At 44.5% G+C, this 27,481-nt stretch overlaps 1 protein-coding gene across 1 annotated transcript; it reads left to right on the plus strand.

The window, feature by feature from the left end:
* The first annotated feature begins 27 nt into the window (after positions 1-27).
* On the plus strand, positions 28-27,387 carry ABTB1 (ankyrin repeat and BTB domain containing 1). Its single transcript, XM_030227931.2, has 12 exons — positions 28-200; positions 1,928-1,990; positions 3,069-3,124; positions 4,155-4,299; positions 6,211-6,370; positions 7,207-7,252; positions 8,264-8,380; positions 12,818-12,933; positions 18,213-18,311; positions 18,877-19,044; positions 21,877-22,077; positions 23,903-27,387. Exons 1-12 carry the CDS (start codon positions 145-147, stop codon positions 24,107-24,109), a joined length of 1,434 nt encoding a protein of 477 aa, XP_030083791.1. The 5' UTR covers positions 28-144; the 3' UTR covers positions 24,110-27,387.
* Positions 27,388-27,481: the final 94 nt, after the last annotated feature.

Below are 27,481 nucleotides of genomic sequence, written 5' to 3' on the forward strand. Positions count from 1 at the left end.
CCGGGCGGGCGGAGCCGCTGCCGTGTTTACAGCGCCCGCCGTGCCCGCCCCGCCGCCGCTGCCCCTCGGCCCGGCCCGGCTCCGCGGCCGCTCGTCCGCTCTCCGCGTCAATGCAGCGCCGCCGCCCCGCGGCCTGGCCTGGCCATGGACACCAGCGACTTGTTCACCAGCTGCAAGAAGGGCGACGTGAGCCGTGTGCGGTGAGCCGGGCCGGGGAGCGGGTCCCTCGCACCCGCCGTTGCTTTAACCGCCCTGGTCACCGGGACGAGCGGAGCTGGGCCTGTCGGGGCGGCCCGGCCTCGCTGGGTCGTGTTCGCCTGAAGTTCGTCCCAGGCCTCCCCAGGGCGGCTATCACAGTTTGTTTCTCGCACAGAAATGCCGCTTGTTTGCACCCCGAGGAGCTGGGTGTGCAGCGGGGATTTGCCGCGGTGCTTAGGTTCGGGCGAGGTGTGCCCGGTTCCGGCAGGTGTCTGAGTGTCAGACGGTCGCTGCGTGCTCGTGGGTGTGAATGCTGCCTGTGGCAAATGTCCTTGCACAAGGCTCCTCTCCAGTTGCTCCTCTTTACCGTTGGAAATGGTATTTGCGTTGGTAGGAAGCTGGATCCCTGAGATGCAATCGTCATGGAAATGTTTAGACACCTTGTGCTGTAGGCTGCGGGAGTATGTCTGAGAAATGTGGGGATACTGAAATTTTAGGTCAAGTTTCCTTGCTCATCTCAAAGCAGCCCAGCTTAACTGCCGTGATTTTGGATCAGGAGGCAGATGGGCTTGTTGTCTGCAGGGTGAATACAAGGTTCAGCGTTTACAGCAACTTTTTCCCTTCATCTCATGGTTTGAAGCTAAAACTGTTCTTTGCCTCTTTATCCTACTCGATTCTTCCATCTCTTAACGTGTGATATGCCAGATAGTCAAAGTAACCTCTGTTTCAAGGTGCTTGCTAGTGAAGGGTAAGTGTGCAGATAGATAAGGTTTGGAGAACATTGTTATCTGTTGTGGTTGTGTTAGATTAAATCATTGGAAGCAATAAATTGCAGGTTTACTGCAGAAGGGTCTGAGAGATGGTCTGATAGAGGTTTAAGATGACTTGTATAGAAGTAGTGGTGGAGAAATGAGAGTCTGAGAGTGTTGTCAGAGCAGGGGGACAAATTGACCACATGGGACTGAGCAGAAAGGAGCTGAGTTGCTTGGTGTGTTGAATGTGTTCAGAGGAACCTGAAGTTTGAGACGACAAAGGTGAAGGGAGTGAAAGAGGACTCATGTGGTGGGTGATAAAAAAAGCAAAACTCGAGAGTCTTTATGAAGGCTGAGAGGGACTTTTATATGTGGTTGTTGCAGTACAGGCTCTAACAAGAGCAAGGCTGTGCAGGAGATTTGTTCTGCAAGGCAAAGCCTGGTTTCTAGAGGTGTCAGAGAGGGAGTGTTGGCAGCATTGGATCCAGCCTAAGCATGCAGGACGAGGAAGTGGCAGGATTTAAGAGCAGTCTGGAGCGACAGTGATGTTGCTTTTGTCAGGAAAAGCCACGAGCAGGAGGGAAGTCCAACCTTGGTTTCATAAAATTGGCCACTTATTTGCAAGCATCCAGGCTGGGAGTGTTGCTGGGGAATGTGAAGGTACTGCAGAAGTATTCAGGCTTCTTTTGAGCTTGCTGCCCTGTAAGAGATGTGTCTGATTACCCTCTTTCCCCATGTGCACCACTCAAAATTGAAAGGAGCTCCCAGACCATGCTGTAGAACACCATTCTTTGGGTTGAAGATTTGGCCAATGCCCTTTCAGCCACAGCTGACAGTTCCCCAACTCCAGTGCATGATCCACTCATATCTTTGGAAGTTACTCTATGAACTTGAAGTTACATCTTCTGAGAGAGGAGAATGAGACTGCGTGAGTAGCTGCATGAAGTTGTAACTTTGCTCTCTCCCTTTTCTTCCAGATACCTTCTTGAACAGCGAGATGTGGAAATTAATGTCCGTGATAAGTGGGACAGTACACCCCTGTGAGTGCTGCAGCCTGGAGCGCTGGCTGGGTGGGGGGGTAGGGCCTTCAGAGCTCCTTTACTCTCTCTGCATCAGCAGCCATGAGCACTGTTACAAAATGACTCAGGTTCTGCTTTTTTGGAGCTTTGGCTATGTAGTTCTGCTTCTCTTCCCTGTGGGTGCTGTGCTAAATGTGTCTTTGTCTCCCAATTTGTCTGGGGCTTGCTGTAGTGATGCTGACACATGGGGTTTTGTGGCCAAATTACCTGGATTAAGCACTCTGCTCTTGGGCTGGATTAGGCTTTTCCCTCACCAAAGTCTGGCATTTTAGCATGTCTTTTCAGGTGGAAGCTTGGCCTGGTAAAATGCCAGGTGACTGTGGGGTCACAGTCTGTCTGGCAGTAGGTAATGAGGAACCCCCCTGGAGGTGCTGAGGGATGTGCTGTGAGTTTGTTACCTTCCCAGATTCCTAAGGACATTTAGACATCGGCATTATATTTAGAGTACAAAATAACTTCCCAAAGTAAAGGCAGACTAACATTTGGCTGCTGCAATGCATTTTACAGGATTCTCCTAATTTGCAGGATAATTTGAGATCCTTGTGAAAGAGAATCATGAAAGGCTTAGACTGTGAAAGAGAAAACAAAACTAATTGAAGTAGAACTTCAGGGGGTGGATTTGCTGTACACCCAGTGTGGATGCTGTTCCCTCCTTGGCACAACATGCAGCAGTCAGGCTGACAACAGAAGGAGCAAGGAGTGTTTTGGAGAATTCAGTGGACTGCTGTGTGCCCATGAAATGATCTGCATTAAAATGCGGATGGATTTGGCAACTGGTGGTGCAACAGAAGATGCTGAACCCAAACTGGGTCTTAAGATCTCCTTGCAGTGCCTGGGATTGCTGGGAACAGATCCTGCTTAGTCTGTTGCTGGGATCAGGCTTCTGTGATGTTTGGTAGCGATTCCTCACTCCTATCAGGAGTCGTCTCCCAAGCTTCTCTAGGATGCTCTGTGCTGTGATCTGTGTGTGGTGATGTGCCAAAACACTGAATTTTGCTTCCTACTGCATCTCTAATTTTCTTTCTATTGTTATTGTCAGGTATTACGCCTGTCTGTGTGGACATGAGGAGCTTGTACGTTATCTTCTAGCCAATGGTGAGCAAAAGTGTCCTCCTGATATGGGTGCAATGTCTTCCTCTGCTCTGTTGGAATTGTATATCCTTCTAGTTGTCCCTTGTGGAAACTTCTTCTGTTACAACCAACCATCTTATCAGTGATCTCAGGCTACAGAGGGAGCCCTGCACACACCTTCATGGTCTCTTTTACAGGCCATTTGCTGCTGGAATTTGCTTCTTGAAATCACTTAAAATTTCTTGATTTGCTTGAAATCTTGAAAATGCACAGAAAGGGAGGCTGTCTGTGGTGGCTCAAGGCAGCATGACTTTCTGAAATCACAGCTGATGTTTTGTGAGGGTGCAGTGGTGTTGGGAATATGCTGATCTAAGAGTTGTACTTCATAGGAAGGATTGTCTGTGTAAAACTTTCTTGTACTCTACTGATAGCCCTGGCTTTGTAAGCAGGACTTAAAAGGGATTTTGCTAATCTCAAACAAAGCAAGACCAATTCTTCAGGCCATGTGTCTGCCCATTTGGTTCTCAGCACCCAGATTCCTCTAGGCACTGGTAGTGTTTTGCCAGAGGAACCAGAGTGCAGAGTCATATCTCAAAAGGTTTAGTTTTCTCCATTCCCAGCATCTTAATCAACCACTTGTGTAATTCTAAATAGGAAAATGCAAATGCCCTCCAAAATTCCTAGCAGGTTCTAACCTAAAGCAGTTGTACAAAGCAGAAATACTTTCTAGGAGGAGTTCTTAACAGTCCAAGAAATTATTGCACTCTTTGTTTAGTGAGATTTGTCTTCCTAGAACACTGCTGGAGCCCTGCTGAGAGGATTTTTACACAGGTCAGTTTAAACAAGTCAAGACTTCCTCAGAAGGAGATCTGTCTGTGGAAGAGCAGCTTTAGATTGTACACGTGAGGGAAGCTCAGCTTTTGTCAACATGCTCATCAGTAGAGGGGACCACAGTGAAACATGTCAGCAGACAGAAATCATACTTGTTTAGTGACCATTTGAGGGCACTGGAGAAGGATCTAACTGTGCCTGCTGGCCTGTGGCTGTTTTACAGGAGCAAAGTGTGAGGCGAACACTTTTGATGGGGAGCGCTGTTTGTACGGAGCTTTGAGCGACGCCATCCGTCGCCTGCTGAAGGAGTACAAGCAGATCACAGCCAAGTGCATGAGGAGGGACTACTATGATGTGTTCCTGCAGAGGTAAGGGCATGGGCATGGGCAGAGCAGCCATCAGCCTGCCTGAGCTCTTCTGCATGTTCCAGCTCTCTGTTCAGGGCAGCTTTGAAAGGCAGCTGATCAGTACCCTCTCTCATTCCTGGGCATGTAGAGCTTCCTAAGGGGTGTTCTTCTGTGCCCTAAGGGATGATCTCCAGGTGTGTGTGTGTGCATAGCCTCCAGTGAGTTGGGTGCACACTCAAGTCAACAGAAAGCTGGTCTTTATAATGCAGAAGCTCTAAGCTGTCATCCTTGACTGTCAAACCAAAATCTGATCACTAAAACCACATCAACAATCCAGGATAGTATGTCAACAGAAATTAAAGTTTTTAGCCTGAAGGTACTATAGCTTGCAAGCTGAAATTTTCAACACTGATCAAATGTTTCTCATTTGTGAAACAGAGCACTTTAAGAAGCCTCAAACTGATTCACAGTGACATTATACAGTTCTTTCTTTTTAGTTATTAAAATTTGTTAAGATACTTCTGAAAATTGCCTGTCCCACATTGTACTAGAGCTCGAGTGGCAGGCTAACTTGCTCAGGAGTAGAGGAATAGTTTCAAGCTTTTCTCCTTGCTGTTTCTCTACCTTGCTAACTCTGATGTTATTACAGACTTGCTGGTTGTTTTTTTTTTTTTCCTTTTTATTTCCCACTGGACTAACTTACAAATGTTAAAACCTTGTTTTTTTTTTTTTTTTTTTTTTTTTTTTTGACACTGGAGTGTTAATAATCCTAGAAAAATCTTACAATCTTCCCAGTACTACAGTGTCCTAATTTCTGAAGCTGTAGGAAACAAGGGGAGGAAGGAAACTCATTTATCTGAGTAAAATCAGATTCTGTGTTCCAGGGAAGTAGAATTTTGCAGAGTGATTTATTACTGCCCTGGTGACTGTAGCTCATATGTGCAGGGTTGAGCATACATGAAAGCTAAAATATGCTGGTTTCTGCTTCTCATTCAGATAGACCTTGAGTTAAAACTGTAACAAAGGGCAACAGATGGGAGGAAAAAAGTAAAAACTTAATGCTTTTGTTTGGTTTGGGGCAAGTCTCTTAGAAGGAAGGGTGTGCTTGGGGCAGGAGATTGAGATTGGCATTCAAGACTCTGACAACATCTCTGCATGTGACTCCACATCTTTCTGTGCACCACTCCAGCTCTCTAGAAGGAGTATGATGCTTCTTGTCCACCTGATTTGACCTATTGAGGATGTTTGTGAGGATGTATATGGAAGGAGTGATGGGCTTTGGGAACACAAACACTGGTGATGGTTGCTGTAAACTCTAAAACTGGCAGTTTTGTTTTTTTCCTTTTGAAGAATGAAGGTATGGGCATGCAGGCATGAACAAGGCTTCACCTCTGATGTGGTAATTGCCTGTATTTCATGCCTGTCACATCCTTCCTTCTTCTGAGGGTGGGGGACGTCAAGTCTTCTATTTGTTACATGGTTAAAGCATGCACACTGACAGTGCCCAGAGAGCAGGAAAGTTGCATCTTTGTAGCTGAGCAGTTCTTTTTGAAAGTGTGTCATTTTGCAGGGTTTTTTTTTGACGTCTGAGGACTTAAAAGCAGTATTAACTTTTGAAGATGTGCTTGGCAGCAACTAGTTCCACTTTAAAATCTTGTGTTCAGGTGTTCACCTAAGACAGGAAGATTTCATTCTGCAGCCTCCCTGTGGCCCTAACAAAACTTCTTTGAGTTATGGAAGGGAGTGAGACATTCCACTCCAGTATGTGAAGCACCAGCCCCTGTGCTGGCCTTCCCACTGGGCAGGGAGAGACTGCAATGCCCATGGGTATTTGTTCATTTAGACCTAATTGTACCTTGTTCCCCACTAGCATTACTCCATTCTTTCCTTTTTCATCCTGCAAGGAGTTTCCCTTGTCTCTGTTCCTCACAGATTGCTGGAGCAGGGTTACCAGAGTGACATTGTTTTCATCGTCCATGGCAAATCCTTCTGTGCCCACCGCTGCATCCTCAGCGCCCGCAGCGCCTACTTTGCAGAGATGTTTGAGACCAAATGGAAGGGGAAAAACATGATAGTGTTGAAGCACCCACTGGTGAGCAAGGCTGTGCTTCCAGCTCTTTCCTTTCTTTTGCTGTTCCAGCTGGGTGAGGAAAGTGAGTTTGAGGGTTAACTTCCACAGTGAATAGCTCCTGGGGCTCAGAATGGCCCTAGTTGAGGAGAAGGGCTTGTAGAGGCACTTTATGCAGTAAAATTACATCTTTTTCAGCTAACAGAAAGCTGTAGATTGCATACCTTCCCTTTGTTCCCTCTGTCATGGACTCAAACATATCCTAATTGATTGCAATAGCATGTAGCTGTTACCATCTGCCAGCTGCATCACGACCACTCTCTGGGATGAGTCTGTCTAATTCCTGGTGGACAGGTGGTCTGTGGTGAAGACATCACCTCCATAATTGGTACTAATTGAGTCCCTTTTGTTGCCTTTCCAACAACAACTAAATAGGCCATAAGTGCATTCCATCCATTAACCACCAATACTCTGGCACACATTTCTGTAACTTGACTCTGGCAGTGCAAATTCTCTTGTGACAAACATAATTCCAGTTTCTCAGAACACTGCTCTCCTCTCTCTTTGTACAAGAACATCTTTCCTCTTGAATTAGGAAGATGTGGAAATGTTTATGATCAGTAAAAACAGCTGTGTCTTTTGAGTTCCTCCATTAGTCAGGTCCTGTCCCCTGAGGTACCTGGGGGATTAGTATCAGTTGAAACAGTGAGGAGCTGTGTAAGCCAAGTGGAGTAGCAGCATTAGTTATGTGAGGAGCAAGGAAATCACCATGTGTGAGTTCTTACTTAAAGGATCATGTTTCTAACTTATTGTTAAATTAATGGTGATTCCAAATGTAACGTTCTCTTGTTTTATTTTAGATTAACCCAGCAGCCTTTGGAGCTCTTCTGCAGTATCTATACACAGGTAAATGACCTTGCCCTCTGGTGTTTGTTTACATGGCTGGTCTGCAGCTGTCTGTGCCTCTGCACTGACAGGCACAGCCTTGCACTCAGCAGTGTTTGGGTGCTTGAGTTGCCAGCAAATCCTCTCTGCTGGCAGAAAGGGAGAATGTGAGCAATCACCAGCTCTTCCAAGATGTTTGTACCTTTTGCCAGTTATTGGCCTGCCAGTAATTATACAGTCAATTAAAACCAAAATCAGCTTAGGTTGATTGGTTGGATGGATGTGGAGACTGTGTTTTTGACTTAAAGAAGGAAAATCTGTCATCTGGTGAAACAGCCTCGTAAGGTGGTGAAAATCCAGTTTCCCATCTAGGACATTTTCAGTTTGGCAGACCTGAGCAGTGTGTGCTGAATGTTTTGACTACTTTCTAGTATTTTTTTGAACAGAAGTTGATCCTAAACCTTCTATGAAGATACCCAGTGTTGTATTGTAGGCATGCTAAATGCTGAACTATCTCAGGCCAGGAGGTGGTGCCAGAAATTAACATTGTCTTCAAGGCTCTTCTTTTCCTATACAGTGTGTTCAGAAATGTCCCCTTGCCACATTTTCAGTGGTTGTAAAAGATCTGGGAAGAAAAATTGTGAGTCTAAAGTCTATTCTTACCCAAAGCCAGATATTCAATGGTGGCAGTCATGCCTGCTGCTCTTGTGTTGCTGTTTTTTGATTTTCTGAGGGAATTAGACTTGTTTTGTATAGCCTGTTGGTCTTTAGACTCTTGAATGAAGCTATTAGGGTAAACCCTGGAGAGTGGAAATGTGAGTTAAATGCCAAACTGTCATTGATTTGAGTAGTGGGTGGTGGTGGAATACCAAGTCTTAGCTTCTGGGACTGAGTTGTAAGTGGATGCTGAAAAGTGAGGCAGTGTATCTAATTACTAAATTTCTGTGCTATGAAGTCTTTCATCTTTATTTTTGCCATTTTTACACCTAAATCCTGTGGGTTAAGTGAGCTGAGTGCATTTCTTCTTGACAGGTCGTCTGGATATTGATGTAGAATATGTCAGTGATTGCAAGAGGTTGGCCAAGCAGTGTCGGCTGCAGGACCTCATTGATGATTTGGAGACCAAATGTAAAAAAGTCTATGAATTTGGTAAGCATTTGACTTGCTGTTTTCTCTGCTGTGCCTGTGTGCCCTTCCAGGGAGAAACAGGAAAATGTGATGGTGGATGTTTCATGGTGTTCTTGGGGCTTCTGGAAAATGATTCCTTTGTGGAATTTCCACGTTTGCATGACAGTTTTCAGTCGTGGCCTTTCTGTAGGGTAGCTGTAGTAGTTTCTGACACATGCATGTTTATAATTTATATTCAATGCTTTCTTTATAGTAGAGCAGACATGGCAGCAGGACTTTGCTTATCTGACTCCTAACCAAAGTAAAATATTTGATAATTGGCCCAAAATGGGCGCAGAGGGAGATAGAACTCTTTTTTTTAAAGCAAAGTATTTCTGAAAGCATGTATATATTAGTAACACATGGATGTGCCAAACCTTAAATGAAACAATCCTCTATTTAAGGACTTTTTGTTATCCAAAGCTTATTTCATGAAGACCAGCAGTTGGAGTTTATCATTCATCTCCTTAGCTCAAGCTCATGCACACGTGAAGAGCAATCAGAGCAGCACAAGTGCCGTTAGTCACGAAGCAGAAAAAATTACTGGATAACAAAACCTTCAGGCTGAAAGCTGTTGATTCTCATTCTGTGCTCTGAGTTAACTTCTTTACTTTAATCAAGTTAATTTTTTTCTGAGAAGAGACTCCAGTCTATAGTTTAGAGGCAAAAGCATCTTCTTCCCTGACCTAAGAGGCAGGGGTGTAGCTATTCCACTTTTTCCTTTTGAATACAAGTTGTGATTATTCAGCCTCCTGAAGTTGCAGGACATAATTGATAGAATACTTCTGGCTCAAGAAATTCCTCATCTGCAAATCACATGGGAGATATTACCATGTGCAGGTCTCCCTTTACACATGTGCAGCTGTTTGGTGGTGGTGGGGTAGAAGATTACCATGCTACAGCTGTTCCCATGTAGACCAGGGTGCAACTCCTTATGGAAGCTGTGTCACAGGTCTTACTTCTGCTGTGTAAACAGAAATGTAAACATGGACCTAAAGAGATTAGAAATGCATTTCTTGGTATCTACAAAAACTGTAATGTATCAGTTTGTATTAAATCAGTTTGTATTAAGTGGCAAAAAAGGGGAATGGTGAATGAATATAAAAGAAAAGCTACTCAGAAATCAGGTAACAAAATTATTTTGTGTCATCTTTTGGTATCAGAGTAATTCAGTAAGATGCCATCGATCTGTTTTTTTCTTTTTTTCTCCCAGGGTCTAGCTGAGACATTCCATCTTAATTAATTTAGTTAACATCCCATATTATATTGTGGAAGGAAAAGAAGGTGCTTAAATCTGTGAACTGCAAAAAAGCTGATTTCTTGGTGGGTTTTCAGATGGAAAATAATGAAGTAAAGTTTCAGGTTAGTTGGAAGTTTAGATAAAAGCACCTCTTGGAAATACAGTGACAGTGGACAAATAATTTAACTTCTTTTTTCTTTGGGGAGGGACCAGTTTTTCAATTTTGAGGCCTGACAGAAGACTATCAATGGGTGGTTTAAAACACTGATGGAAGTTCTAGTCTTGATTTTTATTTATGACAGATTGGATTCAAACAAATAGAGCAACTGTTAAAAGTTTGTTTCTTAAATCTCATATGGAGCCATGAAAACTTTATTCTGCAGAAAGGCATACATGTAAGATTTATCGAAGTTAAAAAATTGGAAAGGTCTTAGATCACATCATGTCTGGCACTTGACAAAGCATGTCTGTTTCTTTGAGTGTTTTAGGAACCTGATCCAAGTGCAGGCTGTGGAGCAGACATCTGATTCAGGTTTGCAGAGCAGGGTCATGTATTGCATCTCTATTATGAAGTTGAAACAAGAAAACAAGATGAACTCAAGCCTCTCCTGCTCCACTGGATAACTGCAGTGTCTGCAATCTCATTATCTAGAGTTAATCAGTATTTCAAAAGCACTTATTATCTTGGCACGCACAGACAGTAGTACAGGAAGGGGATGACCCAGTGCCTTCTGTTGCACCTGAGATATATTTGGGTGTGAATGCTTGCCTATTTTCCCCTATGTGTATACTGTGGCTATAAAAGGAAAAATTATTGTAGTGTTTGGAAGAGCTCAAACAATTTGTCCAGGTTAAGCCATAATCCTTCCTGTAAAAATGCATGTATTAAGAAATAAATATTCTGCAGTTACTTCAGCAAGTTTTAGGCCAAAAAGGGTTAGAGCAAGGTTTGAGAGGCTTATCGTTGTAGCAAAGACACTGCATATTCAGAATCTGTGTTTATAGCTAATTATGCCACTGGGAAGAAGATGCATCTGAGTGTGAACATTTTGAAGGTTTTGTGAGTTTAGTATGGTTTATTTGTGGCTCTTATGTTTTGTGGTACATTGGCTCAATTTAACCAGAAGACTGCATAGAAGTATTGAGCAGGAAAACCGAGGCAGCTGATACATTGGTAGGTGATGTTCAGTGCTGTCCAGCTGTGCTAGACTGGGAAGAAACCAAATCTGAACCTCAACCACAGTTTGGTTATTCCTGTCAGCTCCTTGCATTGTTTGTTACTTTTTTTCAGAAACCCCTCCATTTGTCTTTCTTGCATTCCTCTTTCATGGTCCCTGCTCCTTGCTGGCAGCCGGCAGCTTGTTCCTATTTCACAACTTTGATTTTTGTTGTCTCTGTTAGGAAAGATTTTTGAGTGATGCGAAATGCCGTGCCCTTGGATTTGAGATGCAGTGTCTGAATATATTTGCTTCTCAGAAAAATCACTGTTCTTTTGTTTCACTGGGAGAGTTCACAGATGCTCTGTGGATCCCAAGAGAAGAGCTCTTTGTCTTGGCTTAAAACTTGCTGAGTCCATTAGCACTTACAGAGCCTGACCTGGTGACTGTTCCAATAAGTACTACAGAAATACAAATGTTTCTCTCTGCCATGAAGAATTTCTAATTGCAAAGTTAAGAAATTTCCTTCTCTCATGCTGTTTGAAAGTGATCTGGCCTTTTTGTGAAAATGCACTCAGTCTGGTTTGTGTTGGTGCCAGGCCTCCTCTTAGCTTATTTACCCTGGAAGTCATCTATCTGAGGGTAGCATTAGGGCAGCCTGTCTCCTTGCTGGTGAGCTTTGTGTGTAGCAATCATGGTACCTGACTATTTTGTACTGGTAGATTATCTTTCCCTTTCCAGCAATCTTTCTGGGATATGCAGCCTATGGAGAGGCACAGTGGTGGCATATTTGAAGGGTGCAGCAGTGATGTGGAGGAGGGGGTGGAGATCTTGTTTTGTGGCACATCGTGGTCTTGTTTCGCCCACGACCCAGTGGAGTCATCTGATGGAGTTCATGTAATGCTGTACAAAATGTCAGGAGAAATGAGGTCTCAAGGTGGCGTGATTCACCTGTGAGGGGTTTTAATGTGGTGAATCATACCTGTCAGAAATTCTTCTGAATGCTTTGGCGTTAACTCTGTCTCTCTGGCTCCCAACAGTATCTTAAGGCTTCCTCACCACAACTTTGCATTTTCCAGCGGTGCTCTATCTTTGTTTCCTTGTGTGCCAGGGACTCTTGAATGTCTTATACGATCCAGTTCTTCCCCCAAACCGTGCTGACCTGGGAACAAACCTTGGGTGATGGAGCAAGATAGCCAAAACAAGAGAGGCTATGCCAAAAGTGGCATTGTATCATAGTGGGTCTCCTTTGGGCTGCCACTCGTTTGAAATTAGGGTTGGCTTTTATGAGCTCCACAACAACTTTGGTCATAGCAAGGCCACTAAAGTATGATCACTAAAGTATTTTGCTTTTCGTTTAATGGGCTGTTTTATTGTGTAGGCTGATAGACAAGATGGGAAGATGCACTAGGTCTGAAAAAGGCAAATGAAATTGCTGAATCTGAATAGTCTGTTTGAACTCTTTTATGGTAGTGATGCTTAGGTCAGGCATGTGCAGGAGTTTGGGTATTTTGGGGTCTTTGTGATTTAGGGATCTAGAGATGGAGAGTAGAGGGCAGACTCATACCCGCTGAATTTACCAGCTAAACAAGAATAAATCCCTTTGTTCCTTGCAGTGAAGTCAGGATGGCACAGCTGAAGTGGAAGCCAGTGAAATCATGTGACAGAGCAGAAAGGCATGGAAGCAGATTAGTTTTAAAAACTCCCTGGCATGGGCTTTACCTTAGGTGACACTGTCAGCTCTAGGGGTAGCTGAGGAAGGCAGTGTGTGAGTGGCTTCTGCAGGGATCAGGGCAGCCTGATCCATGGTCCTCAACTGTAATTGATGACATGGGTTCCAAAGAGCAAGTTTGGCTGAGGGGTGCTGAATATGTGTGTGCATAGAAGAATTGTGTGTGTTTTGCAGTAAAAGCTGAGCAGCAATAATACTGGTTTTCCTGGTGTGTCTTTTATCTAAACGGGGGAGAATGTTTGTAGAGGAATTCAGGAATCTGTGCTCTTTTGTTTTTTTGCTTCTTCCAGTCTCTTCCAAGCCAGGGACCTGTGTGAAAGTGCTGACGATTGAGCCCACAGGTAACTGCCGGCTGCAGGAAGATCTGGCTCTCCTGGCAGACTGCGCCCTGCCAGCTGAACTGCGGGTAGGGAGCACTTCTACTCCTCGTGGGCTCTCTGGGGCTGGGATATCTGCTCACTTGTGTCCAGTCCCATCATTGCTGTATAGGCTTTGGTGCTGGCTTCTTTCCTGGTGCTCCAAGTGCTGAAAGGCTTTTATTGCTTGGAAATGCTGTAAAATTGTGTAATGAGGCTGTCAGTGCTGGTCTTTCTCCTTGGATGTTTCCCCCAGCAGGGATCTTGGTAAATAAAAGCCTTTCCGTGTGGTTGGTGGGGATTTCCCCATTGAATACAATGGGATGAGGCCCCCCCAGCTCTTCTCTTTGCCATCCTTCTTGAGAATCAGGAATGTTGTAGCAGCAGGCTTTGGTACCCAAAGAGATACATAGGTGAAGGATGGCTTACTGGGCTTGCTTGCTAGGAACTGACGCACTGCAATGGAGAGAAGCTTCCAAACCCTGAAAATATTTCCAGCAGAAATGTGAGTCCCTCTGAAGAGAATTTAATTGACTGGCAATAGATCTGCTTTTCCCAACTATGTCTTGTCCCTCAGAAATAGCCCCCAGGTTGATGATGACTGTGTTAAAATAACATCATATTATTAGTTAGGATCACATATGTGGATCTTCTCTCCCATTTGCAGAACAGGATAACTATTAGTTGTCTTCATTCTTTTTGCATCTGATGTTTTCTGTAATATCAGCAGATTGATTTTGGTCTTATATATGTCCTTTTTTTATCTTTCTTTTTTATACCAACCACTGTATTTGATAATGTGGACTCATTTTTAGGTGGCTGCTGTGCCCAGAGTTTGTGTGACTGAGTGATATAGCAAAGTTTTACTGCCTTTTCTCTTTCTGTCCCCTGCCAAATAGACCTGCCTGGTGCAGAGTGTGTGTGTGTACATGGATAACGTTTCTTACATTCATAAGCCAGCATGTTTTGTGCTGGGTATTTTCAGATATATTTCACTATAGAGGGAGTTTTATTCTCCATCAAGTTTACAACTACCAATTCAGAAATCTTTCCTGTGTAACCTGCCTCCTCCAAATAACTACATTTTTTGGTAACTTTTAATATGCTTTTCTGTATGTTTTCAGGCTTTAAAGGGAGGTGATACTATAAAAAGAGCTTCAGATTACCTCCCCAGGAATTGAAAAAAAAAGGACTATGGACCCCAAAATAGTGAGATTTACATATATTTTAAGTCACTTCACAAATAAAAAGAATACTTCCTGTTTGATTGCTTGTTTCCAGACCTTGCTGGCATACTCCTGTTAAGCTGTTCTTCTAGGGTTAGAAGCACTTTCCTTCTTAATTCTTTCATGTAGAACAGGAGCTGTAAGGAAAGGAGGAAACTGGAGTAGTGTAACCATCTGACAGTGCTGTGAACTGTGAGCTGTAGTGTTCTTGCTGTGTTCATAGATTGGAATGAAGGCAGCATTATAGTTATTACAGCTGTACAAGTGAAGAGGCCATGGGCATGCATACCTGCTCACCAGGGAATTTGTGTGCCATGCACATGTGTGGGTGCTTTGTTTAAGCCTGAAAAATTCTAAAGGATTCCCATTTTTATCTCTCTAGGTGCTTTTTGTTTGTTCCTTTTTGTTTGTTTACCATTTATCTCTTACTCTAATGTTTTCAAATTGTTAAATTCTATGAATTGGGCATCTTTGTTCTGGGACAGAGGCATTGCACATCCTCATTCTTGCAGGGTTTGCTGCCCTCCAAGGAACAGGATACAAACTATGTAACCTAAAATGTCAGGAACAAGTGAATAGTCATGCACTGACATCTGTGTTTTGAAGAGAAGCATACATTATTTTTTTCCAGCCTAGGCAGAACAAAATAGGTATTTGTATTCTGGATAAAAGCTAGCATTTCCAGAATTTGGCAAGAAACCTTTTGAGCTGCTTTATGTCATGTAATGCCATATTATATGAAATGGGGATTCAGCTTTCTGTTTCAGTATAAACAAATAATTTGCATGTAATGTCTTTGATACTTGGATGATGTATGAAACTTTGTGCATTTCAATTTCATGGTTAATGGTATCTTGCACAACTAAAACAATAATGAATGTTTGATATCCAGTTACATCTCATTATTATTTTCTAGACTGAGAACTCTCTATTCTTTGAAATCTCAAACACATTTATAATTCTGGTATCTTGTTTCTCCTTCCTGTTTGTGCTTGAAATGCTTTTTTCCCCCAATGTCTTCTCTTACAAGTGTAGTTGTTGTCTCTGTTTTGTTTTAAAGTAGTAATGGCCAGGATTTTTCTGTCCACAACAGCTGCTTCCTCAGTTTGTTGCAATAAAATTTAGCAGTGAGAGATTTAAGTAAAATACCATGAAAAGCCAGGCAACTGTAAAAAACCATGTGGCTTCCCATGTCTGCCTGGTTCTTCATATCTGCCAGGTGACCTCTTGAGCTCCAGACTCCAGGGTTTCCTTGTAACTGTTTTTCAGTTACCTTTTAACTGAGATCTTATGTTCCAAACCAAGATGCAATCAGACTTAAAGGATCAGAGTTTGCCATGAAATAAATACTGTTCTTTCCATCCATATTGACACGTGGTGTGGCTGCAAAAAAGAGACCATTTGCCACTTTGGGGGTAAAACTAGATCTCGTCATGCATAGGAAGAACAGTTTGAAACAAGTAGATGGGTTCATTTTGTCTGTCTGCACCTGTGTACTGTGCTTGTCCAAGGCAGTGACTCCTGTGCTTTGCTTTGCCTGTTTGGCAAGAGGCAGATGCACTGAAATATTTACAACATGTTTCCAATTTAGGTTTTTTTTGTATCCAATCCACTTGCATCTGGTTGTGAGCTGCTAATCTCTTAAATCACCAACCCCTGTATTTTGTGTTGTAATTTATTTACAATTTTCTTGCTGAGATAATCTGGCCAAGGTACAAATTGCTGCCACTGATTTGTTTTCTCTGTTTTTGCCTCCAGCAACATTTCTATTTAAGCTCTAATAGGAAATTTGCAGCAGCAAAGACTTGGTCTTCCATGTGTGATGGTGGAGATTGAGGATATTCAAAGTATTTCTGTATGGTGATTGAGTTTTTGTGAATGTGTTTGGACCTGGTAGGCTGGACTGTGTTGTGCTCCTTGGGCAGAACACTTGACTTTGGCAGCTGTGCTTTGCCTGGACAGAGGCCTGTGAAGGAGGTTGTATGAATAGGGATGGTGGGAGGAATAAGCCAATTTTCTGCAGGAAGATCCTGAAAAGGAGATTAGATTCCTCAAGCATGACAAGGGAGGAGAGTAGAAGTAGTAGAGACTTGAAAGGGGAGCAGAAGGGAAAATTCTGCAGAGCCACTTGGTGCTGAATAGGAGAAACAAAGACATGAACCTGCTTTTGTAGTAGGAATTGAAAATAACCTTGTAAACCTGAGCAGCAGAGTGGGGACCAGGCAAGGCTAGAAGCAGGAAATTGAGCCCAGAGGAATTTATAATTCAGGAGACAAACTCTGAGACAAATAAAACTTCCATATCCATTCCAGAGGGATAGACTTATTTTAGAGATTTATCTTTGGGCAAAGAAAGGAGAGCAAAGGAAGGATGCTCATAGGAGATGTGGTATTTATCTCAATTAAAATTCCTATGCCACAGAGTGGCCTCTTGACAAAATTTGTTTCTAGGTTTCTTTTACCTGTGATGTGCCTGCAAATCTGTAGCCTTCAGATTTCTGTCAGAATTTGTAGGAGAGGACATGGAAGCTGTGGGTATAGGGTGGGGAGAGCAGCAAGGCAAACAGAGCTGGCAGTTGCATCATGATACTGGTGTTTGTAACACACTGCCACTGAGTGAGGCTGCAGATCCCCAGACCATGGACCAAGGACCAAAGCCTTGAAATATGAGACATGGATAACAGTAAAATAGCAGCCTGGGAAATCTACAAATGGGACAATTGCGTCTCATTTTGATGAGGTGCTGCCCTTTGTGTTGCAGCCCGTAGCCCTTTGTGTTGCAGCTATATGAAAAAGAGGTGATAGATCAGGTGGGCAACATTCCTTGAATTGCTGCCTCTCTTCTGGAACAGGAGTTGCCCAGTGGAGCAGGACTGCAGGAGAGAGGTGCTATGGAGAGCCAGCATTACTGCAACAGCCTTGTGCATGATTTACATCACTGGGCTTCTGCTGTGATTAGGAATCAGAAGCTGCCAAGTGTTGCTGTGGACAAAGAGCATGGTGGATGAGTCCAGATTGCCATGGTCAGTGGTGGTGTGAGCTTTTGCCAGCTTGGTGCCTTGCCACATCTGAGAATGTGTTTTGTGAGAAACCTCACTGAGCCTGGCTGAGGGCTCCCACCCAGTGTGTTCCAGTCTGTGTCTTTGTTCAGCTCGGGAGGGAGGAGTCATCTGGCTCCTCGGTGGAGCTGGAAGCCCTGTTGGAGGCAGGTGGGTTGGAAATGGACAGTCTGCTATTGTGAGTGCAATCTTTATTGTCAGGCCTGGGTTTTCTTGGGTACAAACTTGGGATGTAATTTTCCTGGATGAAAGACAGCAGGAAAGTTAAAACCAGGGGAAACTTAACTTTTGTTTCCAGAGATTGTCTTGGCTACATGACTGTGGATATAATTTTTTTTTTTTTTTTTTTTTTTTTGCAATTGAATTACACTTTGTATAGAATAAGGTGGAAGGGAAAATATTTGGAAGCATCACTTTAAAATAACATAAGGCAAACTGGCTTTTTTTTTGGTGTGTGCTGTCATTGTTGGCATGTGGGAATGGGTGGAGGTGTGTTGTTAAAATAATTCACTTGAGTATTAATACTGCAACAACACTATCTTTGGCTGCAAATCAAATCAAAAATCTAAAATGAGCTCTAACAATGTTGGATTTTTCAAGTGAGGCAATAACTGTAGCCGAACCATTTCAAACTGGTGAATACATGGATGTAATCTATATATTAATACATGTACCCAGTAAAAGGCTGGTCCTAATCTCCAGTGTGCTTATGATACCTAGTGCGTGAAGTAAACTTCATCTCCACCTGGGTGTCTGCCTTGTTAGATGGCAGAAAAACACTTTCCAGAGGTGTATGGAGAGTCAGGAAATTGCCATGCATAAAGAAGGCAGCTGTAACTTGTACCAGGAATATCTCTTAGAAGCAGTGGTGTTCTTAATTTCCTCACACTGGAATCTGTGTTCAGAGCATCTCTGGTGTTCTGCACTGTGCTGAGGGAATAGAGGGATGGCATTTTCTGGGAAAACATAGCAGTCTGAACTTGGGACCCTGAGTGTGTCTAAAGCAGGAATGTTAAAGGAAGGGTTTTCTGCTGTCTCTTCCTAGGTTGGTTTTGGGGAGTTGCCCTTTGACAGCACTGACAACTTCAACAGCTGTCCCGACGTGTGTTTCCGTGTGGAAGATTACAACTTCTTGTGCCATAAGGTATGTGCTTGTGCTGTATTTCCTTCTCCTCCCTTTTTGCCATGAATCTAGTCTGTTTGTCCCTCACTCCTGTGCTGGATACACTCTGCAGAAGCAGCATTGATTCAGCTGGAAAACTGCATTTAAAACATTTAACAACGCAGCAAAGCCTGCCTTTCTTGTAGAGGTGTGGAGATCAATTTATAAATTCAGCTGTGGCATTCACAGCTGCAAAATCTGCTGCTGCTGGCTTATGAGTTCAGTGTCTGGAGAGAGGAATGCTTGATCTGCAGATGAACAGCAGTAAGAATGAATTTTGAGATCCAGCCTCAACTCAAGGTCCTGCCCAAGTGTCATGCTAATTTAGAATCTCTTGAGTTCACCGTTTGTGGTTGTGAGGGTAGGCATGGATAGAATAAGGTCTGGAAAAATATTGGAGATACAGCTTCAGAATGTAGGGTAAATCAAAGTTATGGAGTCTGAACTTCTGAAATATCTCTGAGCTGCTCTGACAGCTGGTTGGTTCTGCCCTTTGATTGGTGCAGTGAGCAAAGTGTCAGTCTTTTGGTTTTTCATTCCTTTCCAGGCATTTTTCTGTGGTCGCAGTGATTATTTCAAAGCCCTTCTTGAAGATCATTTCAGTGAGAGTGAGGAGCTACAGACACAGCCCAGCATCCCTGTGGTGACTCTGCACAACATCTCAGAAGACATCTTCATCCGAGTCCTCTACTACATCTACAGTGATGATACAGAGGTGAGCCCAGCCACTGGTCCTCCTTTCAGTGCTGGTGAGCTCTGAGGAATTTTCAGCAGTGTTTTTCTAAGTCTGGAGCAGGGTCTGTGTGTATATTCTTAAATTTCACTGACCTACACTGCTATTTCACTTTTGTCTCAGGAATCCACATACTGGGAGATGCTGTTAGCCAGGCAGGGTTGTAGTTCATGTGCATGATGTTCAGAAAATAAATCTGTAGTCTTTTGTCCCACAATCAAAATCTGGAAATTAGGTTACATGCTGTTTATTGACAGGATAAGTACAGAGCTCTGCAGCTTTCCCTCTTGGGCTCTGTGGAAAGATAAGGGAAACATCTGCCAGTAGATGGCAGATTGAACACATTTGGAGATCCGGATAGGTTGAGAGATTTTACTTATTTACTCTTGGCAAATAACCTTACTCAGAGCCTACTTTTCCATTTGTAGCAAGTCATTATTTCTGTTATTTATTACTGGAGTGGGCAAAGGTTCCACTGTGAGACCAATGTCTTGCTGTGCTCAGTATTGCAGGCAGTAACAAAATAGTCCTAACCCACTTAGTTTTCAGCCTAATGGAAGATGCAGCAAAGCCCAGTGTTTAATTAGCTTCCTGCTTTGGTTTGTGGCAAATGCTTTCAGCAGGTCTCTCTGCAAGATCCCAGAACACATTCTGGCATCAGGGTAGTGACTGGAGCTGCTGCTGCACCAGTGTCAATTCCCCCAAGCAATGTTTGTGCTCTGGGTGCCACATCCAGAGAGTGCACACAGCTGTGACCTTGTTTCTGCTGATCTGTTCACCTGTGGGTAGCAGTGAGGAGAGATGTGCTTGGCAGGCAGCAAGGGCAGGATTGACACTGGTATGCCTGCACTTTTCCCTCAGCCACTTGCTGAAGGGGCAGGCAGAGAGGGAAAGAAGCTGCTTGAAGATCTTCCTGATCTTGTTCCCTAGCACTGGAGCCTGACCCTGTTCCTTTGCACTTCTCCAGTCTGCCTGCCCTCCTCGTGATGACTCACAGGAAGGATGTTTCCCAAGCAGCTATTCCTTTCCAGGGGGTGCCTCAGCTGCTCTGTCTGGGCTTGGGTCAGGAGGACAGACCAACAACAACGTGTAGGAGTTAAAAGGAACTTACTACTCATATGTTTCATGTGCAGAATGGTGCAGAGCTTGGGTTTCAAACCGAGCAGCCAAGATGTGAGCTTCTGCAGAGAGTTCAGCTGTCATGAGAAACTACCAGAAAAAAATGGTTAGGAAGAGAGGAATATAGCTCAAGTTCCACATTTACACATGGAGTGTTCTTCCTGGCCTGTGTTTCTCCAGCCAAGTATCAGCACTCTCAATTCCATGTTTTTCTTTGCCAAGGATTTATGGTGTCTCTCTGCCATGCAGTAGTGACAGTGTTTGCAGTTATGGGGAAGAGTGTGTGCAGAGGACATAAAGGCTTCCCGGCACAGAGACTAGTTGCTGATCAGAATACTTGTGTAGGCTCGAGGGCAGTTCTTGGAGGAACATTTACTGGGTTTGTCCTTGATGAAGCAGTTGGGAGTTGCAGCCATCAATACTACTGGCTCAAACACCTCCAGCTCCTGGGGTTTCCACAGCTTATGAAGGGACAAAGCAGCACTTGATTAATAATCCCAAGGGCTTTGTTACCCCCTGTGCATACATAGCCCTCGTGGCATGGCTCTCCTACATCTTGCATTCTTCTGCCCAGCTGCTGCAGGGTGTTACACAGCTGGGTCACTTGCTGGAAGCTGTCTCTCCAAACACAGGTGGAAACAGCTGTGGGAGAAGAAAAAATCAGTTATTTGCAGTTGTCAGAGTGAACAACCACACATATAGATGTGCACAGCAGTGTGTTTGCTGCTCACTGGTTGTCAGGAGAGTGGACCTGACTGCACCAGTTATCATTCCTCCACCCAGACCAGTATGGCTTTGTCTGTAAATGCAAGGGCCCTTGCCTCCTCCACAGCCAGGGCATGCAGTGTCCTGCAGATCCACTGTTACAATGGATGTGGGTAACTGAGCTCTTTGCAGTTCACATCATCAGGAACAGAGAGAGACTCTACTTCCAGGTTAGTGATGCAGATGGCTGACAAAAATAGGGTTTGCCTGGCCAAGGGGAAGAGGCTGAGTGAAGCTGGAGGTGGTGTCTCCAACTTTGTCTACAGGTTTTTTTTATCCTCAGATCACTTCCAAGTACCCAAGAGGGATATGGGAAGGTGGTTCTCTTGCTCAAGAGCCTTAAAATGTCAAAAACCATTCACAACAGCTTTAAGTTTGAGCGTCTGGTCCATTAATTTAGTCCATTCTGAATGCATGTTAGAGCTCCAGTAGTATTTGATGTGCAGAATATGTTCTTACTCAGCTGGGCCTCACCTACAGTTTATTTTGAGTTCAATTTTCTGTCCTTGAGGGTACCTCCCCATGCCAGGGAGGTTGTGCTGGTTCTTAAGAGAATTTTGCATATTTTTCACCAAATGAGAGTCCAGCAGTATAAAATGGGAGGAAAAATGTGGGGACAAGGTTCTCTGTCCTGCCAGCCTCTTCTTTTTGTCTCTTGGAAGTATGTCTGGTAAAAGCTACCCACCACGGTCACACTGAACCATTTTTAGCAGCCAGGTGCCCTTGGCTGTTTTCAGCATTGCCTTGGGGTTAGCTGCAGCATGAGAAATTCCCTGCTGCACTTGAAATTCCTCTGTGGAAACTGAGTGTGAGACAAAGGCTGAAAGACAGGGCTCCTGTCTCTCCGTAGTCAGCACTTGCCCAGTACATTAGTTTGCCAGTGACAGCAGCATGCTGGGGACTGGGCAGTAACTCCCCTGTGCACTGCAGCTGTCTCCAGAGAACGCCTATGACGTGCTGTGCGTGGCTGACATGTACCTGCTGCCCGGGCTCAAGCGCCTCTGTGGCAGGACCCTGGCGCAGATCCTCGACGAGGATAACATCATCAGCATCTGGAGGATTGCAAAGCTGTTCCAGCTGACCCGACTGGAGGACCAGTGCACTGAGTACATGGCCAAGATCATTGAGAAGGTATTGAAACACTCCCCATGGCAGTGACCACCTGTGCCTGTGTATCTGAGCCATAGAGAAGACAGATTGAATGGTTGTACTTTGGTCTGTAGTTAATGGTTGTCCTCTCTAGATTAATGTGCTTCCAGGAAATGAGCAACAGTTAAGTAGCAAGGCACGTGCTGAGTTAGGACAGAGGAGGAGGAGTGTGGCAGTACCTGATGTCACCACTATAAGTCAGATTTTGGTCCCTGGCTAACACATCCCTGTGGAATGTGGGGTGAAAAAGTTGCCCAAAAAGCTTTTCAGGGAACAGGGGCAGGTGGTTTTCACTGAACTTTCAGCCACTGTGCCCAGGTAGCCATGGTGTTGCTTGAATACACCAGCTGCAGCCTGGAGAAGCCGAAGGGGTGAGTAGGAGAGCTCTATGCAGGAAATGTTTTTCAGTGTTTGCTGGGGGAAATTCTTTCTGGCATAATGCTCTAGATAGGAAAAAATCAATGTGACCTCTAATCTCCTCCAGGATGACAAATCAAATAGTAGGGGTTTGCTCAGTGGATAATTTGCTGATGAACAGAAAGAAGTAATGAATTTAACACTGAAGTTTTCTTTATGGGGCTCAATTTAAGTGTTATCCTGAGTGCTTATAGCTTAGACTCAGGACTTGTGGAGAAAGTTGCCACATGGAAGGATAAACTAGAACCTATGAAGGGTTTTTATGCTGAGACAGATCTTTATAAGTGGCTTGTGCAGTTCACATGGGAATGTAACATTTTCACCTGCAAAGGTGAAAATGTTACATTCCCATGTGACATTTTACAAAATAATTTCACACCTTTCAAGGTCACTTGAAAGGTGTGAAATTATTTTTGGTGTGAGAAAACAACACAGAAGAATGAAAATGGTTCTGTTACTTTGTTCATTGTATAGCTTGGGAATGACATCCGCATGTACCCAGATTCTGGGTTCTGAAAAAGGATTTAAAAGATGTTGAATTTCCCAAGTAATGATCAGGATAGGGCTTTGCTTGTGTGCTCCCCATTCTCTAGCTTGAGTGGGAGTCCTTGAACCCAGCATTGGCAGGGTTTCTTCTTAAGGGTGTTGGCACAGACAGAGCCACCCCAGCTGATGTTCAGACATCAGTGGTTGCCAGCATCCTCTGGAGATGCACTGATGGCAGCAGGGAGAGATTTTGGCAGTGTGGTAGCAGATCAGAGCTCAGCAACGTGCTGTGCCCAGGCACAGTTCGGTAGCATAGACAGATGGAAACTGCCTCTCACCCCTCAGCTCACCACACATTCCTGGGGAACCTGGTGCAGAATCATTCATGGGTGACCCAATTCTGTCAGGTTGAGTGCAGAGCAGAGCAGCTGCCATGCTGGTGGTGATGGGCCTGAGTCAAGGGAGAATTGTAACTTGTGGCTCCCAGTTCTGAAATGGGCACAAGAATCCACTGGCTTCTGTGCTAGAAGACATTGCCCAGTGTCTGGCAACATCCCCTGGTTCCTGCTGGGGAGCCTTTTTGGGGGGAATATCGTGTATGTGCATGTGCCCCAATACCAGAACCAGGGATGCTTAGTTAGAGGGTGTTACAGGGCAGTGTTGGAGGTGCAGATTGCCTTCACCTGAGACTGTTTGTTGTTGGAGTATTACTGTCTCCTTTGGATGGATGGCAGGATGCATCTCCAGGTGGTGTCTGCGGGAGGATTTGGGTCTCCATGTACCCTCACTTTCCTTTCTTTTCTGTGGGATCCTTTAACAGTGTCTGAGGCCGTTATCCCAACCCTTTGCATCTCTTTACCTCTCCTCTTGTATTCCTAATGGTTCTCTTGTCCTTCTGGTCCAGCTGGTGGAGTTGGAGGAGTTTGCAGCTGCTGTGAAGGAGAACGCAGAGGCCGTGGAGGAGCGGCAAGAGACTGACTCCATCCCTCTGGTCGATGACATCCGCTTCCACATCACCAGCAATGTGCAGACTTACAGTGCCATTGAGGAAGCCAACCAGAAACTTGAAGCTCTAGAAAACCTCCTGGCCAGTATAGGGCTCGAGTGCTGATGTGTGCAAACCTTGCCTGTCATATGCAGCCTGCACAGCCCTCACTGCATTGGCTCAGAGTGCAAGAACGTCTGAGTCTGAATGTCCCACTTCCCATTCTTTGTCCTTCTTCCCATCCACCTTCAGGCATAGTTTCTGTTTAATTTATTTGTGTCTGGACATTTGCATTTCTGGTTTGTGTTTGGTTTTACTTTGTTTTTTTTTGTTTCTCCTTTTAGAAGTAGTTCCCAAAGCTCAGCCTAAGTTAGTAGCTGCTCCTTTGTACAATATACTGTGGAGAGGAGACTGTGAGCTGTTGGGAATGGTGAAGGAGCTGTTCTGGGGACTTCCTAGTGCCTGGGGTTAGAACCCATCCCACTCTGTGGTTCAATACAACACAGTTCTGAAACTGGCTTATGCCAGAATATTTGTTGAATTACCAGCAGCAGAGGAAGAAAACTGGATTAAAGTCTTAATAAGTGTATGGGAAAGGAGGTCAGCACTGTCACTGTCAGCATTATAAGACTGGCAGAACTGGGCAGTGCTTCCCTAATGGGACAGAGAGGTACTTGGCTATGTGGAAGGCACTGTCTTCACCTGCTATTTTAGTACTTAGATGGGAAAAAAACAACAACAAAAAAGTGATTTCCAGGTCTTCCCTAGCTTTTCATTGCTTTGAAGTGCTCGGAATTTAAAAGCTTTGCTTTCTGAACAAGCATCTTTGGCAATACAGTAGAGACCAGAATCCTTCCATTCTTAGAAAGCAGTAGCTTTCAATGCACAAAAGAAGGAAGAGCAGCCCTTTTTAAGAGGGGATGGAAACACCTTCTTCTTGGAAACAGCACTTTTCCCTTTATTTTTGTCCACTGTGGTAGGGCAAGGCTGACTTGCTGGTGGGTCTGGCAAGAGGGGTCACTGGAAATCTTTTACAAAAAGAAAGGGGCCCTTTAGGGCTCTCATGGGGCTGCTGTCCCACTCTATGACCTTCTGGCTTTGCTCAGCCTTGAGCCTTGTAACTTCATTGTTCTCCAGGAAATTCACTGTCTGTACTAATGAATGTTTTTAAATCTGTATTTTGTTATCTCATGTTGTCTGCCTGGATTCTTAATGAGGGTAATGGTGTTCTTTCTCCTTGGCACTAATCAGCAGGTGATAACCCTGCGTAGCCTTGCCTTGCCAGATAGGCTGCCCTTGGAGCTGTCCATCTCTGGAATGGTGTGTTGGGTCTCCAGGGTGCAGGCTGGGTGTACTTCCCCATGCTGTGCTTTGGGAGGGAGAAGAAGCATTGAGTGAAACCCATGCACAGGCACTGGGCTGCTGTGGCCACCTCATACAATCATTTCGGTCACTTCCTGAGGCAAGAGTTGAATATACTGTGCCAGAGGTGCTTTTATTATGTGATGTGGGAACTGGGCAAGGATTTCCTGCAGCTTCAGGGTGTTGTTTTCTGTAATGGTGGGGGTGCATCTCATGGCTAAGGGGTTAGGAGATCTGGGTTTGGCAGGAACTTGCTTCAGGTGTGGATGTATTGAGAGGATGGGTTTTTCTTTGGTTATCTCACCAGTTGAGAGACTGATATCCCACAGCAAGTGAGAGCTGCAGCCTTGCCTGTTCTTCTCCTGCACTGCAGCTGTTGGCAGGTGCACGGGCAGGCTCTGAGCACCACCTGCCCTAAGCAGGCTGCATTCACTTGTGAGGAGGGCACTCAGGACCAAGTCTGGAAAGCCAGACTTTGGCAAAATCATGTGTCAGGATTGAGTTGCACTTAACAGAAGCTGTGGATAGAGCTGGGGTGGGGGAAGCAGGGATGAGGTTCATTGATATAATTGAACCCCAGATGCTTGTGCACTTTGTCATCTGGGTTTAAGCGGTGTCTCTTTGCAGATAAGTCTCTGGGGCAGGGGATGGTGGTGGCAGGGCTATCAAGCAGCATGTGCTTCAATTCTGTTTGAAAACCCTTAAGAAGAAGTGCAAGGAGTTGTTGTGGTTTGTTTCCTGCAGTCATATTAGGTGAGGATGGAGGATGTGTCCCTCTGCAGGAGTGTGTTGCTGCATGGGAGCAGGAAGCAGCAGGTGTGTGCTTCTGTTTGGGACAGTGACATGGAGAGGAGCTGTGCATTTCTTGTGTGATTTGTGGAATGTACCTCCATGTCCAGCTCAGTGTGTCTTTGACAGGACCACCAAAGAGCCCAGCACAACTGATAAATATATCCCCATGAACTCGGGGAGGGTGAAGGGCTATTGAGGAAACTTTAAGATGAAGTCCCATATATTTTGGAGAAAGAAGGGTGAAAGGAGAACTGCTTGTTCTCTTGCTGAGTGGAGTGTCAGGCTCATGAAAATCTGCTGCAGAAACCAGCAGCTTAACTCAGTTGGTTCAGTTCCCCTATGTTTCTCCTCTCTATAGGGCTGAAGATAACACTGAACATAAGCAGGATGTTTAGTTTATTATATCTCTTCTCCTCCTCCAGCAGAAATTCCGCTTCTGACATCTTAGCAGTTGGCTTTCCACAGCAGTGGTTGTGACAGCCCACGAGGCTTGCACAGAGCCACCAGAGAACAGGACGTGGCCTTTGCCTTCTGCTTGTACTGAGTGAGGTGCAGAAGCAGGATTATCAAGGAATGTGCTAATGCTTTTCTCTGCAGATGCCTCAGCTGCTAAAGCAAATGGACACTGGCAGTGGGCAAAGCAGGAGGAAGGCAGAGGGGGAGCAGCAGTGCTGGGAAGCATTTTCCATATGGCTGCTCTTGAATAATTCCATTCCTGCATCCTTAAGTGCGGAGCAAGTGAGGCTGCAGTTGTACATGTGGGAGAAAAGGTCAGCGTGGCCTTTTGATCTGCCTCCCCAGCAGTGCAAGTCCACGTGGGCTTCCAGGCAAATGCCTCATCTGTCTGTGTGCACTTAGTGGTCACATCTGTGAGGCCTGTCAGATTGTCCAATTACTCGGGATCCTTTAACCCCCCCCCCCCATCCCTTTTGGCAAAATAGGGTTATCCAAAAGCATGCATAAGCAGATGGTCAGCATGCAGGCAAGCTCTCTAATTAAGATGAGCCAGGACAAAACTTAGATTTGAATTCACTTTATTTTTGCTGCAAATAATTTTATCACAAAATAAAAACCTTCTGATTTTTCTTCTGTTGCCAGTGTCCTTTCTGTGTTTTGTTGCCTCTGTCCTTTTTATTTACTACTACCCACTTGCTGAATCAAGAAGATTGTAAAATTAACTAGAGCGAGGTTATATTCAAGAAGAAATCTGTAAGCACATGTGCAGCAATAAAATAGTCTATTTCACTATATCTGCTCTGGCTGTGGTCTCTTTGTTACTGACTGACAACATCAGCATGGGTTTCATTTTGAAACCAAAAATGAGCTCCTTCATCTTCCCTTACC

This window comes from Serinus canaria, chromosome 12 (genome assembly GCF_022539315.1).
Source record: "Serinus canaria isolate serCan28SL12 chromosome 12, serCan2020, whole genome shotgun sequence".
Classification (NCBI taxonomy): Eukaryota; Metazoa; Chordata; class Aves; order Passeriformes; family Fringillidae; genus Serinus; species Serinus canaria.